Below are 18,632 nucleotides of genomic sequence, written 5' to 3'. Positions count from 1 at the left end.
TGTTGTAACTGCGTGACGTTGTCCAAGCGGTTTGGTCTGCTTTAAAAAGTGCAGTGTGAAAGTGAACCGAACCAAATGAAGGTGTGAAATTTTTCGGCATTCCCCGCCCAAATGGACTATCCTGGTGTGAATGCGCCCATAGTTAACAATCCTAAAGGGGTCTGCGGTTTAATGTGAAGCTGTTTACTCACCGGGGTTACCAGATGGGAGACCGGAGGGTGGCCACCATAGCGGCCATAGTGGGGAGAAAAGTGGGACTGACTATCCACGGCCCTGGAGGGAGGGGGGTCCTCAAAAGCCTAAAATAAAAAGTTGTGTTTGCAGTTTTTTATTTCTAATTAGTAAGTGTAAGTTCTGTGGAAGCTGTCTGAGGCCACTTTGACTTCGGTCATCCCAGCTCGCATTTAGAGTCGAGTGAGTGACTGCTTATGCTGCTGGAGTGCCAGTGAACACTGTCATGTCTTTCCCCAACAAAGTGAAATGAGGGTTTTGATAAAGAAAAGAAAGAAAACAAGGGAAGGAAAAGAAAGCAAAATGACTGTAAAGAAAATTCAAAAGGTGTGAGGGACATGGATCAAGAGAGGATGAGCAAGGGGCCCACAAAGATTGTTGATGCATGGGGCCCTGAATTTGGTGCTATGCCCCTGATACCCTTGATATGAGAAAAAATAAATGCTATTATCTCACCTTTTTCTAAGACTGAGTCCAGTCTGGATCATGGCTGAAGTAAAGTTGGTATCCAGCTTAAACAGTAACCTCAGTTTAAATACATTTGACTTGTCAGTATGACAGCTGGCGTGAACCCTTTTTGTGTCGTTACTGGGATCAGAGTCTCGTCTCCATGATTTCGTATCAAAGTGAGACCTCCTGCCTCCCCCACCTGTCTGTGGTGTGCACCGCCTCCTCCCATTGGCTCCTCCGCGGTGTCTGCGACGCAGCGTGTAGTTCCGCCCAGAGTCACATCGAAATACTAGTTGAGGCAGAGGAAGCGGCAGGCAGGCAAGAGCAGCGTGTACTCTAACACATACATACACAAATTACCATTGATATTCAACGATATACCTGGTGAGGAATTACCTGAGAGCCACCGGACACTTGTTTCACCGACGAGGTAAGTCTCACAGCCGTGTTTTCGCGGTAGCATTTCCCCGTTTACCGTTTACAGATGTGCCCGATGCCACAGAAGATTATCTCAGCTCGCTGGATCTCCCAACCTGTTCACGTTGCTGTCCATATATCGACTCGTTTGTGAGAGGGACGTTGGCAGCCGTTAGAACAACAAACCGTTATTGTACTTGATAAAAACAGACGTTTAAAACACCGGAAAGAACTAACGTTGGTACTTGAACGAGCGCGAGCGAAGCCGTTCAGTTAGATGAACTGCAGCTCAATTGAATTGAGTTGTTTGCTGCTGCTCTAAACAGTAATGCGACATAACGGCTGTTTTAACACCGTGTCTTCATTTTGGCAGGTCAGTACGTTTCGGTATTAGTTTGTTTTCTGTTACATTGTGTACCTGCTAAATAATAACTTAGGTTCTCTCGGTGTATTAAAATGAAATGAGGCCTGTCACGATGCGTTACATCGTAAATTACCGCGCTTAAACTGTAGAAATGATAGCCAGATAGCTTGTAGCTTGAATTTAACAGTCTTGCAATACACATTTAACAACTACAATCCTTATAAAATGAGTATTATTCTTATTTAAAAGTCAATGCCTTCCGGTTTAAGGCTGTAAACTTATTGTTGAGTATAATAAAATACAAGTTTTCCTTAGAGGAATATTAATATTATTTTCAGTTGGGAATTTGTCTGGAGTTTTGACAGGAAACCTTTAACGCTAGCTTAAAAGGCCTAACGTTACAGCTGTGTGTTGAATGTGTGGCTTGCCGTCTCTCACGGTGTCACTGTACTGTACATGTTACTCTTTATTCTGCACATTATTTTTCCAAAGTCGATTGTAGACTTGGCACATCCGTCATTATCAAATCAGTCACGGTGATATACCTGCAGGTGTTACACCATTCAGACACCACATGATGGATGGCAATGTCACTGGTAGCAATGCGAAGGTCACACAGGTGGGAAGTGTAAGAGACTGGGCATCAGGTGTTTCCCCCTAAACTACAAATAACCAGGGTCATCTTGGGAAGTATTTTAAAAGGACATTATGTTCTACAGTTTTACAGTAAAACTATTAGAAACAAAGGGGATATAAAAGTTAATTTATTTTTAGGAGATTTAAAAATACCATGAAGTAGAAGGTCATTATAACCTTTGTACTAAGTACCACCGATACACATCTGAAAGCCTTAATTTTGGTATCTACTGGGTTCAGTCTTAGTGTGTTATAGTGTAATGGTTTTAGGGTTAAATTCAGGTGTTTTATATAGCAGAGTGCCCTCCATAGTGTCACATGATCTGTAAGGCTCGAATGGAGCTTACACAACAAGCAACCAGCAGGCGTTTGTTGTCAGTCACAACACTGTTGTAAAAGACCATTGTCTAGACTGGAAAAACCAATAGATATCACACTGTTAACAGAAAAGCATCTCTCTCCATGTGGATCTGTAAAGTAGTCTTTTGTTTTAAAAACAGGAGTAAGAGCGAATGGTGGGTAGTCTGTGGTTTATTGCCATATCGATGGAAGCAGTCCACTCCTGGTTGATTATTACAGAGAAAATCTACTGCTTAACTAATGGGAGTGTCACAAGTTGTTAATTAAGCCACACATTGTACTTGAGGTCTTGAAATCTCTAGGAAATGTGTTCACCTGGTTTCTCTAGGCTCTGATCGTTCGCCCCCGTTGAAAGGTTTAATAATTTAAAATGAGTTTATGCAATCTAGGGAAGTACTTTGCTTTAAAGCTGTCAGATTTTTGCATATTCTTTTCAAATGTGTGGGGATTTGACCTTCCACAAGCGCTTGGAGAAATTAAAACAAACTCGTCTGAGTATTCAGAGTAGAGTTGTTCCAGTACTGATACCTGTATTGAAAATGACGCTGATACTGCCTGAAATGCAGGGTAGGGTATTGGCAAGTACTCGAGTCAGTCCACTGATCTGATAAATTTTAACGTAGTTTCACACTAGGATAAAACTACATTTTTTTGCTGCAAATGAATAATTCTTTGCTGCACTAAAGCAGTTGCCTACACAGCAAGTTTGCACTGTGCAGCCACTGGCAACTGCTGTTTGAGAGCGGCAGAGAAAAACTGATTTCTGGTGAATAGTTTAACGATAACTGTTAGCAAAATGTCAGCAATTTGGCAATATTTTACACTGGAAAGTCCCACCAATAAAAAGGAATCATGTACAATATGTAAGGCTTTAGTTTCAAGAGGTGGCACCAAGGTTGGAAATTAGCACCAGCCACTAGCCAAATACTGGGAAAATATACAAGTGCCTGCTAGATTTGCTTTACTCACCAGTAGAGTTGCAGTGGTCTACCGGTTTCACAGTATACTGTCACATAAAAATTGATGGTTATAATACTGTGTATATTAGCTTATTTTCGGTATTGAAAAAATGCAACAGGACAGAAAATCTCGTTTATTTTAGTTATTTTCAAAAGGGAGACTTTTTACGTATACTTTTATAAGAAAAAATAGCTTGAAGTTTAAATTATAGTAATAAAATATTGGTTTTACTAAAACCCTCCTGTTTTTATGCCTTTAATTGTCGTTGTAACTGATAAAAAAAATAATTCTGTAATACTGTGACACTGATATTTTCTGACACAATTATCATAGCGTGAAAGTCTCATACTGTTGCAACTCTACTCACCAGCCTAAAAAACATAGGTCATCGATTCATTTGCTGGTAGATTTTGAAATCCACCAGCAACAGTTGCAGGTCGATGAAAACGTTAGTTTCCAGCCCTGAGTGGCATTAGTGTTGCCAATTTCAGCACCAGCTTTCTTATAAATCATTTGCAGACGCAACACATATGTATTTAGTAGATTTAGTAGGTTAGTAGTTAGTAGTATAGGTTAGTAGTATACAGCTGTTATTATATTTACTTTTTAGTGCAATGGTAGGTGTTTGATTGATGTACTCTGTACTGGCTGATATGCAAGTTCAAGTATCAGAGTTGGTATTGGGAAGGGAAAAATTCTATCAGAACATCTCTAATTCAGAGTGAAAACAAAGTCAGCATAACATAACTGTACTGTACTTTATATTGCATTCATTCTGTAAGTATGATGTAAAGTAATTTCAATATGTCACCATCAAGAAACGACACTATTAAGGAGCATTTCAGCACAGATTACTACTTACACATAATTTATTACAGGGATTACAGAGTACTACACAAAAAGTGAGAAGTGCTCTTGTGTAGAAGAGGATTTCATGCAGGAATGGCAGGGATGAGTGTCAGGGAATAACACTCACTGGAGAGATGGAAACAGTAATTAAGCCACAGTGCTGACAGTCAGTCTGCCTGTTGTTCAGTCTCACCTCAGCATTACTGTTTCCACTGGTCTGCCAATCCTGCAGGGCAAAACATAACCTGTGCCAGTCCTGGACGTTTACTAGGACTTCTTGTCATAATTGGAAATGCCAATTATGAGTTGGAGCTCTGGTGCTACTGTTGTGTTTTTGTAACGGAACTGCATCTGTAATTTAAGCTGTACCAGGCTTAGAGTTACAGCACAAGCTATTGCACAGCAGCTTCAGGCTTTCAGAACAAAAACAGCTGATGCATTCAGACATCTATTCCAGGTTAACATCTTAAATTTCCCTTGACCCCAGCAGAACAGCATATGCAGACATCTATCCCATCTTCCCCTGCTCTCTCAGTCTCTTCTGCACGGATGGAATTGACAATAAATAAATGTACTTAGAGCAAACGAATAAATGACAAAATATCAGGGACATTCACTGCTTGTGTGCAGCAGCGACAGGGTCCACACATTTTTCAGACACTCTTATCTGCTGGATCACACCCCTGCTGGAGGGAGGGCTCTGTCTGTCTCCATTTTCTTTATCAGCATCAGCAATAAAATCAGCAGGTGGTGATGAGGAGAGGCAGAACACAGGTGGTAAGCTTGTTGATCCAAAGTATTGGACACAAGCCAAGCTGGACCTCTGGATGTCCCAGACTGTCCTTCAGTGCCGCTCTTCATTTAGGATCATATATTTTAAGAGCCTCGCCTCATACCCTTGTATTTTAGCTAACTGAACTAATTGCATCACATTAACCCTCACTTTCCTCTTTTCATTTAGTTTCTCTGGAGGTCATCATCGATCGCTTCAAACTATTTCCTCTCTAAAAGATGTCATTGTGTTCTTGTTGTTTCATGAATATGTGTGTGAGAGGGATGGGAAGCAAAGAAATAGGATGTTCCAGCTCTCAACTGAGACAAATCCCAGTTTGTCATAGATACAAATAAGCATGCACACACAGCACGAGGCTCTCAAACATGTAATCTGTAGCATTCAGCTTTATTTACACTATCTCACAATAGGCTGCACACAGCACAAATCATTTCATACTCTGCTTGCTTTAATGGTCAAGGGAACATCCAGGGAAGTTAAATGCTTTAGTGGGTGTTATTGTGACAGAGCAAATGGCAGATAGATACAGCGCCCTAGTGGTTTGAAGATCCTCCCCCTCAGGCTGTATTTCTACTAGAAACCATTCAATTCAGACTGAGATGAGACGCAAAGTCCCAATCATCAAACATTTGTATTTCACTTGGAGAGATTGGGTCCCTGCTGAGTGTGTAGCTCAGTCTAAGTTGTGACTTGTACATGTTACATATATACTGTTGATACATATGAGGAAGAGAAATTATTGTCTGTGCCTTTTTGTGACTCCTTTGATGCCTTTTTGCTGCATTGAATGTTAATGACAAGTACTTCAGCCTCCTGAGAGCTGAGTGGAAGCTACGCTTGTTGGTAAAGCATTCCACGTTGCATCGGTTGTCGTGATGAGAAGAGAATAACTTTATGTAAATGACGGTGAAAAAGGTCATTCGATTTCAGCCGCACCACCAGCTGAGCTGAGGGTGGCTCGGGGGGGGTATGGTTGCCAAGGACACCGCCAACCTCGACGGCGAGTATTCACAAGGGAAGGTGCCAGAGGAGCCACCTCTGTGTTTCTGTGGGAGATTGAGTTGTCAGTAATCAGTCATTGTGACAGCCACGCTGACCACATGGATGGCTCTATTAGCAGAGTCTGTGTTCCTGTGAGGCAACAGGCCTCTTAGCACTGATTCATACTCTGAAACATGCTGAGACATGTTCTGATTCAAAAGCCTCAGTGGATTCAAGAGGTCTTCATTATCTCTGGGCACAAGGGCTCTCATATCTCTGTGCTGTGTTAATGTTTTATGGAAGCGTTTCTAACGTTTCCGCCCAGCTTGTTGGACTGTTTCTGTGGGGGTGTGTGTGTTCGAGGTGGTGGCTGGGCTATACAGATGGTCTCGCTGCTGCCTCCACAGCTGCCCTCCGGACAGTCTGACCACGATCTGCAGGTCCTGCTGAGCCTCCAGCAGGACTCCGCTGTTCTGGACACTCTGCCTGCTCACATTAGCCAGCTGGGACCCAGGACACACACACACACACACACACACACACACACACACACACGTAGCATCCCTCTCTCACTTTGTCTCTCTCTGTGCTGTCTGCACAAGTGAGCATGGCAGAGGAAATCCCCAAAGAGTGAGCGGTGGCGAGCCTAGCGTAGCAGAGTAGGGGCAGGTACTCTGTTAGCAGCACTGAGTGCAGGTCCGACAGGCCTGGTCATTCAGTCTTATTTATAGCCAGATACCAGTAGGAGCCAGGAGAGACTCATTCAGCTGGGCTCACACTTCTCTTTGACCTATCGCAGCAGATTTATTGAGACTCGTCCGTCTCTTGGCTCCCCCCTTAGTAGCAATGATATGTTTTTTTTTCTTTTGCCTCATTCTCCCTCCATGCCTGTCTTTGTGTGAGACCTGTCTATGCTAGTGTGTATTGATTTATTGATGATGTGTGTCATGTAGCTACAGCTATCTAAATGGCTGCCTGTATTGCCATCCTCTTATTGGTCTATTAATCATCGTTTGAAAGGATCTGCTGTGGCAGTGCCTTGCAGGATATTATGTGGAGTCAAAGGATAGATGAAAAACCTTTTTACGTGTGTGTGTGTGTGTTTGTCAAGCACAGAATAAATGTATCATCTGTTGCCATTGTTCACACTTGGTACTAGTTACGTGGAGCAATAAGTGTCTTTGTTAGGGCTGATGATGATGACCAAAACCTGAAAAAAAGATAATTGTTTACATTTACCTCAGAAGCAATACAAGTGAAAAATGGTATAATATTCTGTTTCTCATTTCCGATATCTTTGTCCTGCATACCCCATTGACTGTATAAAAATAATGGACATAGCTGCTGTGATTTCACCTATTGGTTTGTCAAGTCCCATTTTAAAGCCTCGTCTGGCATTTTGGCCATCGCCATCTTGGATTTTTGGAGTCAGAAGTCACATTTGGACAATAGGGTGGAGCTGTGGAGGAGTGAGAGGTGGGTCTGATTCATGGCCTGTGGAGATGCCACGCAGACAACTTTTCTCTCAAAGCAGCCACACCCTTTATTATGGGTTTACTTAAGCCTTAATATAATGTACATTTGGGAGTTATATAAACATTCCACCCCGTAAAGAAAGTCAGTTATCAAGACCAAAATGTTTTTTGTACCAGTCTGTAAACATGTTTTTTTTCTGCTGGATATTTCAGCATATTAACATGGGGGTCTTTGGGGATTGACTCACCTTTGAAGCCAGCCTCAAGTGGCCATTCAATGCGCTCCAGTTTTTGGTGCTTTACACTGGCTTCATTTTTCAGTCTTGGAGGTTTCTGCTTGGCATGCCACCACAAAACAAGAGCTAGATGTCATCAACTGATAGGATGGTCAGATCTGCAAATGCTCATACAGTCTAATTGGGCCCATGGGTGTTAACCGATTGGTTGGTTAAACCTCCTGGTTAGATATAACTGAGTGCTGGAGCCATTTTCAGTTTTATTATATGACATTCAGACTATTTTTTTTTAGTTAAAAATGCAATATGAGGAAATTCAGGGCAAAATTTTGGTTAAATGTCCAGTCTTAGTTTTTAGTCCATTACAAGAGAAGAACCAGAATACAGGGTTGGAGGGCATGAGGACACAAACAAATCACATTAACCCATATGACTCAGTGAAAATTGATATGCAGCTTAGTGTGGCGACCACGTTTTTATTTATACATGAAGACCAAAATAGATGACTCTGTGGAGCTGTAGCGTACAATGTACTGAACAGGGAGGAACATGGGAGGACTGACTCACATCCCAGCTGCCCTCACACACACACACACACACACACACACACAGACTCAAGGCCTTACATATCATGCCCATACAAAATTCATAACTTCTACGCACACTTCCTTGTCTGAGTCAGGCCTAATGGATAAATTGAGTTTCCAGTTTGCTGGTCCGAAACATCACGTCACCAGTGGAAAATATTGCTGTTGGTCTGTGGGTCTGTATTAGTGCCATAAATTTAATGTGCCACTGGCAGTTATGACAAATAATTTTATGAACCATAGCACTGTATTTAGGAAGCCAGTTAGCTGTCCTCCAAGACTCTCTCTGGTTGTGTGAGTTTTCATGTGAGAGGTGACGCATGCTGATGATGCGAATAGATATGTGGTTATAAATCAATACAGCCAGATGATGCGCTTTAATCTCATTGGACCATTAGCAGATAAAGTGGCCCCTCAAGGAATAATGTAATTCTTTAAAAGCCCTCAGAGAGTAATAAGTGGGGTCTTGCACTTAGTGGCTTTGCAGGATTAAAGGTGTGTGAGTGTATATAGTTGGCCCTATGTATTGCTATGTGTGTCTGTATGGAGGTTATGTGTCTGTTTATTTCTGCCTGCTTCTGAATGCAACAGAGGCAGTCCCCAATCCTGCGTGAGCATAGAGGTCAGGGTTTGGATGTGCGTAGAAGGGGGCCCCCTTTTTTGGCAGGCAGATCAGTGCAGTGGCTGCTACGTGCCAATGAGTATCTTTGCTGATGAACCAGGCTTTTCCTCACAGACACACACACACCAAAGAATGGAAGAACTGATGGAAGATCAGTTTAGGATGTCTTCTACAAAAAGATGCAGTTGTGCGCTTCATTTGAAACATGCTTTGAATAGACAAAGATGTGCACACCATGACTCAGTACCACAACCTAGAAAACAAGGTCACGAGGTTCCTCCCAAGCAAAAATGTATTGGATGTGTGTGTCTTGTACTTCTACAGCAGCACTCGCAATATTGTTCCTGTGTGTAATATCCTATGTCCCATCCAAGTACAGCCTCTACAACATTTTTATCACTTGCATTTTGAGTTATAGCTGGCCAGAGGCTCAGGATATTAAATGTGGTAGTGACTGAGTGAGTCTGCCTTCAGATTCGCTTTCCAAAGAGGGGATGAGTCAATTATAGTAATGCAGTATTTAGCATTTATTAGACCTTTTTTAATCCTGGAAAGATCAAAGGAGGAGGTCGGTGTTTGAGGAGAAAGATTTGTTTCTCTTATTAACTGTCTTAAAATAGCTTCTGCGGCAGATGGAGTGGTTTATCTTTCCTTTTGTCTTTGCAAAAAACAAGACAATATTTTTGCTTTGTACTCTGTTCAGTGGTCATCTGCATGTTTCCATATGTGTACATTCATTATGTGAATTTACAGTGGAACAGGATTATGTCTTGAAAGAACACCAGTATTTTCCAACCTATCCAACCTATTTCCCATGTTCCTGTGTCTAAGTGACTAATGTAGACTGCTATTTTTAACACTGGTCCAGTACTGAGAGAGAGCGCTGCAACTGGCAGCAGCAAAACAGGCTACAATAAAACCACTTTGGGCATTTGGCACTGTCAATTTACATCCACTTAATGTCATTATTAAGTGTCTGACAAAGAAATAAGACGTTTGTCTTTACCTTTCTCTCGATCCAGTCTGTTTGTTACTGTGCGTAACCAAATCATGCTAAAGGCGAAGTGTTGCTGTTACCGAGCATTAGAGGAGTGCCAGGGAGTATTGTTGTCAGGGTGCTACAATTTCTAACTTCGATATGCTACCTTGAAAATATTGATATGCCATGTCCAAAGACATGCAGGTTAATTGGTGACTCTAAATTGGATGTAGGTGTGAATGTGAGTGTGAATGGTTGTCTGTCTCTATGTCTCAGCCCTTTGATGGTCTGGCGACCTGTCCAGGGTGTACCCCGCCTCTCGCCCAATGTCAGCTGGGATAGGCTCCAATACCTGGTGTATTCATAATATGGAGAATGAGTTTTGAATTGGTCAAATATTCAAAATCGATATGTTTATGTTATTGAGCTTATTTTGACACTGAAAAAGTCAGCAAGATTTCAGATTGAGACTTCTCCTTGAGTGAGACGTGGTTACACACAATAACAAACAGACTGGAACAAGAAAAAAAATTAATTTCCCCGTGTGGTCCTTTCCATAAAGTGGTCAGACACTTATACTAATATCTGAGCCTGTCAGTGGCAAAAACAAGCACTTTTAGTGGGCGTGAATTGATGTTTCCAAATGCCCTGGGTGGTTACATCGCAGCCCGTTTTGCCACTGCTGGCTGCAGCAGTCTCTCTTAATACTGGACCAGTTTCAAAAATAGTTGTCTCCATTAGGCACAAAAACTTGGAAAAAATAGGGTCCAGGTTAAAAAATACCTAAGTGTCTCTTCAAAGCTACCGAACACAGGGTTCTCAATTTGGTTTCAAAACCAGAGGTGGGTGTTGTTCCACTTTTTGAGATGGGATACTGGATAAGAATAGACTATTTTGGTAGAGTCATGACAGAAAAAGACATCAGAGAAGTGTCTCATCATAGTTTTTGTTATATCGTGAGAGGAAGAGGAAAAAAAAGATCTGTCAGCCAGTGTCAAGAGAATCATATAAACCGTAAGGAGGGTGATGAAGCCTCAGGAGAGCAAGCTGTCATTTAATTAAGTAGACGTGGAGCATGGGGAGCTGTGTGCGAGTGTGTGCGCATGTGAGTGTGTGCTCTCTGTCTCCGTGCTCATTCAGCTGTGTGTGGTTGCTGACAGTGTCAGCAGGAGATGTTCTCTGCTATAGGTCAGCTTTCCCATGATGGAGAACAACAAAACAAACTTCAGATCACATTCCCTCCTTGGTTTTACCCCTCAACATCGAGAACAGAACAGAATAGACTTCAACTCTCCTAGTTGTTGTCACCATCGTTGTTGTGAAGGGTGGGGGTGGTGGGTGTGGTGGCTGAAACACCAAACTCTCTTATAATTCTCTTACCAAACGGCCCGGGTTAGAGCAATAATCTGGAACTGAGCCTCGTCACAGTCCATTACCTTTACTCCAGCGGGATTGCTGCCTCTGCAGACTGGGAACTGTAAACACAGATTTGGCCTGGTTAGGAAAACTGAAGGGGAAAGAAATTTCTAGTGACGTTCCTCTGGATGGAAGAGTAAGGCGTCACCACAGTGGTGTCTCGGCAGGGATAAGTTGTTTTCACTTGTTTGTAGCCCTGACAGCAAAACCCTCTAGCGCATAAAGAAGGGCGGACATAGAAGTTTGGCTGTCTGAATGCTTGGCAGGCAGGTAGTATCTCTGGAATTTGTGCTGGCCTATTTTCTGTTGTGATGTGAAGCCTGGCGAAGTGCTGTCTGAAGACTAAGGCTCCAGTTGAGGAAAGACATGCTTGTGTTCCTCCGTGATAGGAACTGTCATTAGAATAATTTGGCTCCCAGAGAAAGCAGACAGGCAGATGACACTACTTCCTCTTGCTGAAATTGAATTGGTTATTAGCTGTGTCCCAAATTAAGGGCTGGATCTTCTGATTGATGCAGCCCATTTAGGTGTGTCCTCAGGATGCTTCGAAGGCCTCAATGAACCTGCTCATTTGCTCTAAGGAAAACAGTCTAGAATCACAGAGTGCAAAAATAATTTTTCATTTGAATGGTCTTTGTTAAGTATGGACAACTGGAAAAAAGTGTAATTTCTATGTAATCTCCAGGCTGCTAACAGGAACAAATGTTTTTTAAATTTTGGCAGCAGAAAGCTCATTTGGGAAAGACCTTGTCATAATGTACTCCTTCTAGAAATGCAAATCTTTTAAGACCCAGCCCAAGACTTGGGGCGCACCAACAATGCTCTGTCTGAAACATGTGGTGTTGACGTTGAGCAGGAATAAAAGATGAGTACAGTTTTTTCTTTGTATGATACTCTGTCAAGTCATAGTTGTGTCTCCCAGGGAAAACTACTGCAGCGCCTTTCATAATTCATGATCAAAGACCTTTACTGCAAGTCAACAGAAATACACGGTTTAGTGTAGGAAATATTGTAGCTACTTTTTCGAAACTGGCGGAAACAGTTTGTGCTACAAGGAAACCAAAACATTCATCTAAATGTATGCACTTTATGGACGGCTTTCAAGCAAGAAGTGCTTTTGCATGCCGCAAAAAAACATCCTTTAAGTAGAGCAGCATCAGAGGGTAGTTTGAAGTAAATATAATAAATAAACCATCATGTTTTCTAATACACAAAGACACATCTACAATGATTGTAGATGCTCTCTTTACTTTCTTACTAACTGTAACATTTGTATTAGATAATAAGTCATCACGCTGCACCTGTCTTGGTTGACAGTTGCATTTAGGTTTGTTCAAATTAGAGCCAATGCGCTGGAAGTGACACGTTTGTTTTTTTTCTACATCAAAGTCTTACATAAGCCCATTTTTATCACACTTTGTACAATTTTGTCTTACGTGGCAGATTGAGTTTAATAGATAAGTCTTTGCTGTAAACCTCTCCCCACTGCAAAGGATGACAATGTGGCGTCAGTTAAGGACTTCTGCTTTATATCACCATGGCAATACTCCTGATGGCTGAGTCATAGTCTCCATAGAGACCCGGAGGAAGGTTAATATGAGGTCACAATGGTGACATTCACCTTGGTCAACCTCATGCCAGAGAGGTCAGAGTGAAAGAACAGCCATGACGGAAATAATTATGACAACGAGTGAATCGGGAGTCACGGTTGCCATGGCGATAAAGAGGAAAGAGGACTAATCGAAGGGGCTAAAGGGAGGGTCAGCCTCACAGCTGGGCTCTCAGTCGTCCATCATGCAGCCTGCCTAGACTTCCTGACAGCCCAAGGTGAGATGGAGATGGTTAGACAAAGACAGGGAGAGAGTGCAGGAGGAGGAAAATGTGGGAGGGAGGGAGGAAAAGTGGGAGGAGGAGGTGGGGATGTGTTCATCGATCACTTGGCGCCGTCTGCTGACATGGCAGCTACAGGACTCCTTTGTGTTGGCAGAGACACCGTATATCTACAGTAGGTGTTTTGGCGCACGTGCCTGTCCACACATGCATCCATTCTGGCACCTTCGCTTCAGCATTAAGGTAAAGGCATGTCCTCTCTCTTCTTACAGCCGTAGAGATCAGAGGATGTGAGTGAGGTAGGTAGCAAGTGCTTGCCATGAAGAGAGGAGAGAGAGGGGGTATGCTAAATAAGTTATAAATTTATTAAACTGACATATCTCACCATGCCTTTGCTGTAAGTAATTGTGTCAAAATTGAAAATTATCCAGTCTCCCAGAGGCAGCACTGACACCAGGCTATAGGTTGACCTTTGCAGCGCAGACACCGGGCCTCATGTGGTTTCCTTCTGACACGATTTGTTTCTGCTGCCGTTTGTTCGCCCAGCTCAGTGTCCTTGTCCCTCGCTGCGTGGCATGATATTTAGTACTAAGATGAGGCCCTTGCTGGCAGCTACATGCTGTGCAGGGAAATGGACCTGAGGAACAGATGATGGAAATCATGTGTGAGAGCCAGCATGCAATTCATGTGTTACTCATCTCCAAGCAGAAGAGTGGAGTAAAACGGAGTCTGATGTCAGGGAAACCATTTGTGAGAGCAATCCAGCACAACAGACAGACCTGCTGCCGAGGCTGGAGGGACTTGTTCTACATCATCAGCTCTCTTCTCCCCATCCTCATCCACATTAATGGTATGGTGTGAATATGGGACAAAGCTCGCTGCACAGATTGCAAATGGAATTTCTCTCCTGTCATCTGGGACTACTTTTCCTGATTTTCCATTCCAATTACACAAAGCTTTGCTGTCATATCTAGACAGTTTGCATGGCTCATTTGAGTTCCTGTTATTGTCCGGGGTAAACGCTGCTGAAAGCACCTGCTTTGAGCTTCTCTTCATCAATTCTTCTCATTTCTACTCTCTCTCTATTCCCCTTGTCTCCTTGCTTCACATCTTGTCCCTTGGGGCTAGCCCAGCTTAGAATAAACATCGGCAACCAGCTTTGTCTCTATGGCAACAGCTGCACATACTGAACGGTAGAACAGGCATGGAGAAGGTAGAAAAGGGTGGTGATGGTGGTGTGTGTTGCTAAATGGAATCTAGTGTTATTTCAGGTGATTTGGTGCTCATTTGTGGAAGTCTGGGATCTTCTTGAGCCCCCCAGGGGACACGTCTTTCTTTCAGGTAGAAACCAAAGGAAGAAGCACAGGATGATGGTGGGGGAGTGATGGTAGCTAGTTGCCCGGGTAACCCAGTATAAGGGGTCAGTGGGGTTGGGCTGTGAAAGCTACCCAGTCAGTCTGTCAGTTGGTTTAAGCTCACCCTGACCCCGTCTCCCTTAACACTTCGTTTACCCAGCTAGCCTGTTTACAATTAAAGCAGCTTTTGCCTCCATCCCACTTTCTGTGACAGCCTGAGGAAGTGTTGGATTGATCCGGCCAATACGTTCAATCCGCTCAAGCATGCAGAGTATTTGTTTTTCTTTTTTCCTTGTTCACTTGTCTAAATATTATTTAGTTCCACCATTGAGCCGGATTTGTCAGCAGGGATTTTGCTGGGCATGTTTTCACTCCCCATGCTGATGGCTGAGTACTTCTAACACTCTATGTTTTTACAGTATTTTCCCCCTGACTGTTTTATGTAATTTGAGGATTGTGCTCAGTTGTGCCCATCTGCTTCTTTGGTTGTTTCCAAGCAAGTTGCAATTTGTTGCCAGAGCAGGATGGCCTCTGACCTGATTCATGCGTCAACAGGCAGCTGTCTGTTCAGACCTTTGTCAGGCAATCAGAGGATAAAACCGCTGGTAACACAGATATGGTGTGACGTCATTACTGCTGGAACCTCCCACTGTTAGTTCACTTCTGTATCTTCACTGACCAACCCTGAAGGTTATCTGATACCAGCATCTCAAGGTCGTTCCAGGGAAGTTGGCTCAGACTCCTCCAATTGGCTAGTCAGCTGCCCAATTGCATTTGCCTTTTCTTTTGTTTGCTATATGTGCATCTGCTCTGATAAATGCAATCTTCCTGTATCAAGGCTGTTTGTGGTGTGGTGCAGGCCAATTTGGCTTTGTCTTCCAGTTGTAAGCATTGACCTAGAAGAAGCAGACACTCCATCTGCTGCTATGTGCAACATGAGCCACCCTCTTGGGCTGAGCCAGGTAATTCAATACCACTTCCCGTCCTCACCTTGTGCTAACAGGCAAGGCCGAAGAGCTACCATTTCAGGGAAAGTGGGGGAGGGGGACACTTTTGTGTCAGTGTTCTTGTTCCGTAATTATGTGCACGGACAAACGGCTGGCTTCAAGGAGAAAACAAATGAGGTAGGCTCTAGAGCTCCTTGTTAAACCTGGGCTGATCCATCTTTGTGTGTGTGCATGTTTGCACACCACCTGTGTGGACTGGAAGTGTGACCTTTCCTGAAGAACTGATAGAGAAAATGCCCTCTGTCACATTCCCAGCTGACTCTTGTATCATCATATGTATCAGAGAATGCCTGTGTGGAGTCAGGAAGACATGTTACCCTAGAGAGAGAAAAAGACACTGTCATGGCTGGACTTGTGATTTAGCTACCTGCTGCCACCTCCTTCAGTCCCATACTAATTGATCAGTATCACACGAGTAGGTTGTGTTGTCATGAACTGCACCTACTGAAAGGAATAGTTGATTAATCATTCATGTCATTGCAAAGCTAAACTGTCTAACATGCTATAGTTCCTGTTTCTTAAACTTATGAATTTGCATTTTTCTCAGTTTTAAATCATTTGAATAACTTTGGGTTTTTGGCCGCTGTTCAGACAATACAAGGCCTCTGGTTACCTCACTGTCAAAAAAAAAAATTGATGAGCATTTTATGTTCTCACATTGTATAGTCTAAACCAGTGGTTCTCAAACTTTTCCTGTCATGCCCCCCTCAGAAGCTTAAAACAGTCATGACTTGTCAATCATTAAAGGAGCTCAATTCAATAATCAGAGTATTAATGTAGCAGCAAACAATTGTTTGCTATGTAAAGATACAGTGCAGTCATGGCGTCCTGAGCAGAGAAGTCACTCTCCTTCAGTGTGTTGTAATCAGAGCTTCTCTGTTCTTTGTTGTGGTACACAGCTCTTATAATCATGATGAAAGTCATGTACAGACAACCTCAGAATCATAGATGCGCTTTAAATATTGTATAGAGTACCTTTAACAAAACTGGGGAAATTTGTAATAAAATCAGCTAAATTGAATTTTACTGAAACTAACAAAAATTCACATGGCGTTATGACCGCCAGTTTTAGAACTAAACTGGTAGAAAAGATTTCACACTTAAACACACTTAAACCTATGCAGTGTTTCACTTTATTCTTGAGCTTTCCGTCTATTAGCCCTTCATCAGACCTCTGGTCTAAACAGTTACTCAGTTAATTGAAAAATGAACCACCTTATTAACTGATAATAAGAAGAGGTTATTAGTTACAACAAACAGGACCACCATCAAACATGATTCAGATATGAATCCAGACATCGTTTGAAGAATGTTATTCAGTCATTTTGGGCATTTTCATTTGTGCTAACAATTTTTTATCTATGCAATGCTCTCACAATGCACAGTTTTGCTTTCCTAACTGTTGATGCTTATTATTAGCAAGTATAATGTCTTCTCTTTGTCTTCTTGGACAGAGTGGTTTACAGTGACGAGACAGGAAGATGGATGAGTTGCAGGATGTACAGCTGACTGAGATCAAGCCGCTGCTGACCAATAAGGTGAGTCATGGGTGCCCAGGACACTGACAAGCTGCTGAGGCAACAGGCACACAAGTGATCTCATATGTAGCACCACACGTACAAACTAAACAGACATGTTGTGTTTACTTTAAGTGAATTAGCACCCCATATGGTCCTCCTGGGCAAATACATATGCTAATACACTCTGCATGCACACTTTGCAGTCCTGTTCATCAAAGTGAATTATTCATATCTGCTTGACTGTTGAGTTGGAAAAGAAAAAAAAGGGAGCGAGCAAGTCAAAAGAAAAAAAAATGTTGTAGACGGAATGAGGCAAGAGAGAAGAAGAGAAGAAGAGAAGCAGAGCGTATAGCATAAGACGTCCAGAAAAAACAGACAAGCAGCAATGAGGAGAGATCAGAGGAGAAACTTTGAGAAACTCATCTCTCTATTTCTAAGAGCTTGAAAGATTGTAGCAAGTGAGCGACTGCAAAAACAGAAGGGAAGTATGGAGGGGAAAAAAAACCCAATGGCAGATCAAAGCTCTTCCCATCCTCTTCGAGCCTCCTCCGCCTCCTTTTCCCTGCTCCGTCTCAACAGCTGATTAGCTGATTAGAAAGACTGTTTTGTTCTCCCCCCAGGCAACTGTCACTTACAGTCAGGAGGGTATAGTGCCTCAGAGGAGAAGTGAGTAGTGAAGTATCAGGTCTGAGGGGATTGTGTAAACTCAGTGGGGGGGGGGGTTTAAGGGAATGAACAGGAGCACATTTCCTCATGTCGGGATGCAAGCTGCGTAAGATAGATGTCTTGTGTGAGGTGACGGGTGGGGACCATACATTATAAAAGCCATCTGAATGAAGGATACTGGTACTGACCTCTCACTCCACCTAGTGGCCAGCACAATAAAAAGACAAGTCAGGAGTCTAAAAGGCAGATGGAGATCATGACATGATGACACTGATGTAGGAGGACTCTCTCTGATCCAGTGTAGAATGAAAACATGTTCTGATTTCCATACAGATAACACATTTATGAATGATTGCACTGATTATTCAGTTATGTATGAGGAAGAACTGAGCACTGTCAGTAGCACCAAAGCAATCTTAACAGTAATGTTGACTCCTTGTGTAGTGCAACAGCTGGCAAAATAGTAAGCATCAAGTTTTTAGCCAATCAGATTATGTGGAATAAACTTGTAAATTTATAAAAAAAAAAAACTGTCATCAATTTCCTCAAGATCTACATTTAGAGGCTAGTACACCTGGTATGAACATGCATCTTGGGTGACCTGATAACAAGTGGACAACTCTTAAGTCTGTCTGCTCACACCTGGCTTTAAAATGCGTAACAGCTGCAAGAGTGTGAGCTCCGCGCTGGAAACAGTTGGTGAGAGTCCACGTGCACACACACAGTGACAGGGCTTACTGTTAGCATCATACGGCTATCATTACCTATTGGTTATTAATGGGTATAATGACAAATTCCAGCTGGTTTGGTGTCGGTTTGGGTTTGTGCTAACTGGAAAGACATTAAAATTACTGTTTGGGTGGAGAGTGGCTCCAGAGACGGTCCTTCAGCTCTGTGT

At 42.6% G+C, this 18,632-nt stretch overlaps 1 protein-coding gene across 2 annotated transcripts in view; it reads left to right on the top strand.

Moving 5' to 3' along the window:
• The first annotated feature begins 944 nt into the window (after window positions 1-944).
• ndrg3a (ndrg family member 3a) overlaps window positions 945-18,632 on the top strand; it is a 42,700-nt gene continuing 25,012 nt past the window's right edge. Inside the window, exons 1-2 of one of the 2 annotated variants that reach the window (XM_049573578.1) lie at window positions 945-1,111; window positions 17,003-17,086. In XM_049573578.1, the coding sequence (XP_049429535.1) occupies window positions 17,030-17,086 (57 nt within the window). In that variant the 5' untranslated portion in view covers window positions 945-1,111; window positions 17,003-17,029. The remainder of the gene's footprint in view (window positions 1,112-17,002; window positions 17,087-18,632) is intronic. The other variant, XM_049573585.1, reaches the window with a different exon arrangement.

Source organism: Epinephelus fuscoguttatus, linkage group LG1, assembly GCF_011397635.1.
Source record: "Epinephelus fuscoguttatus linkage group LG1, E.fuscoguttatus.final_Chr_v1".
In the NCBI taxonomy this organism is placed as follows: Eukaryota; Metazoa; Chordata; class Actinopteri; order Perciformes; family Serranidae; genus Epinephelus; species Epinephelus fuscoguttatus.
Note: the sequence above shows the minus strand (reverse complement) of the source record. Positions and strands in the feature narration are given on the sequence as shown.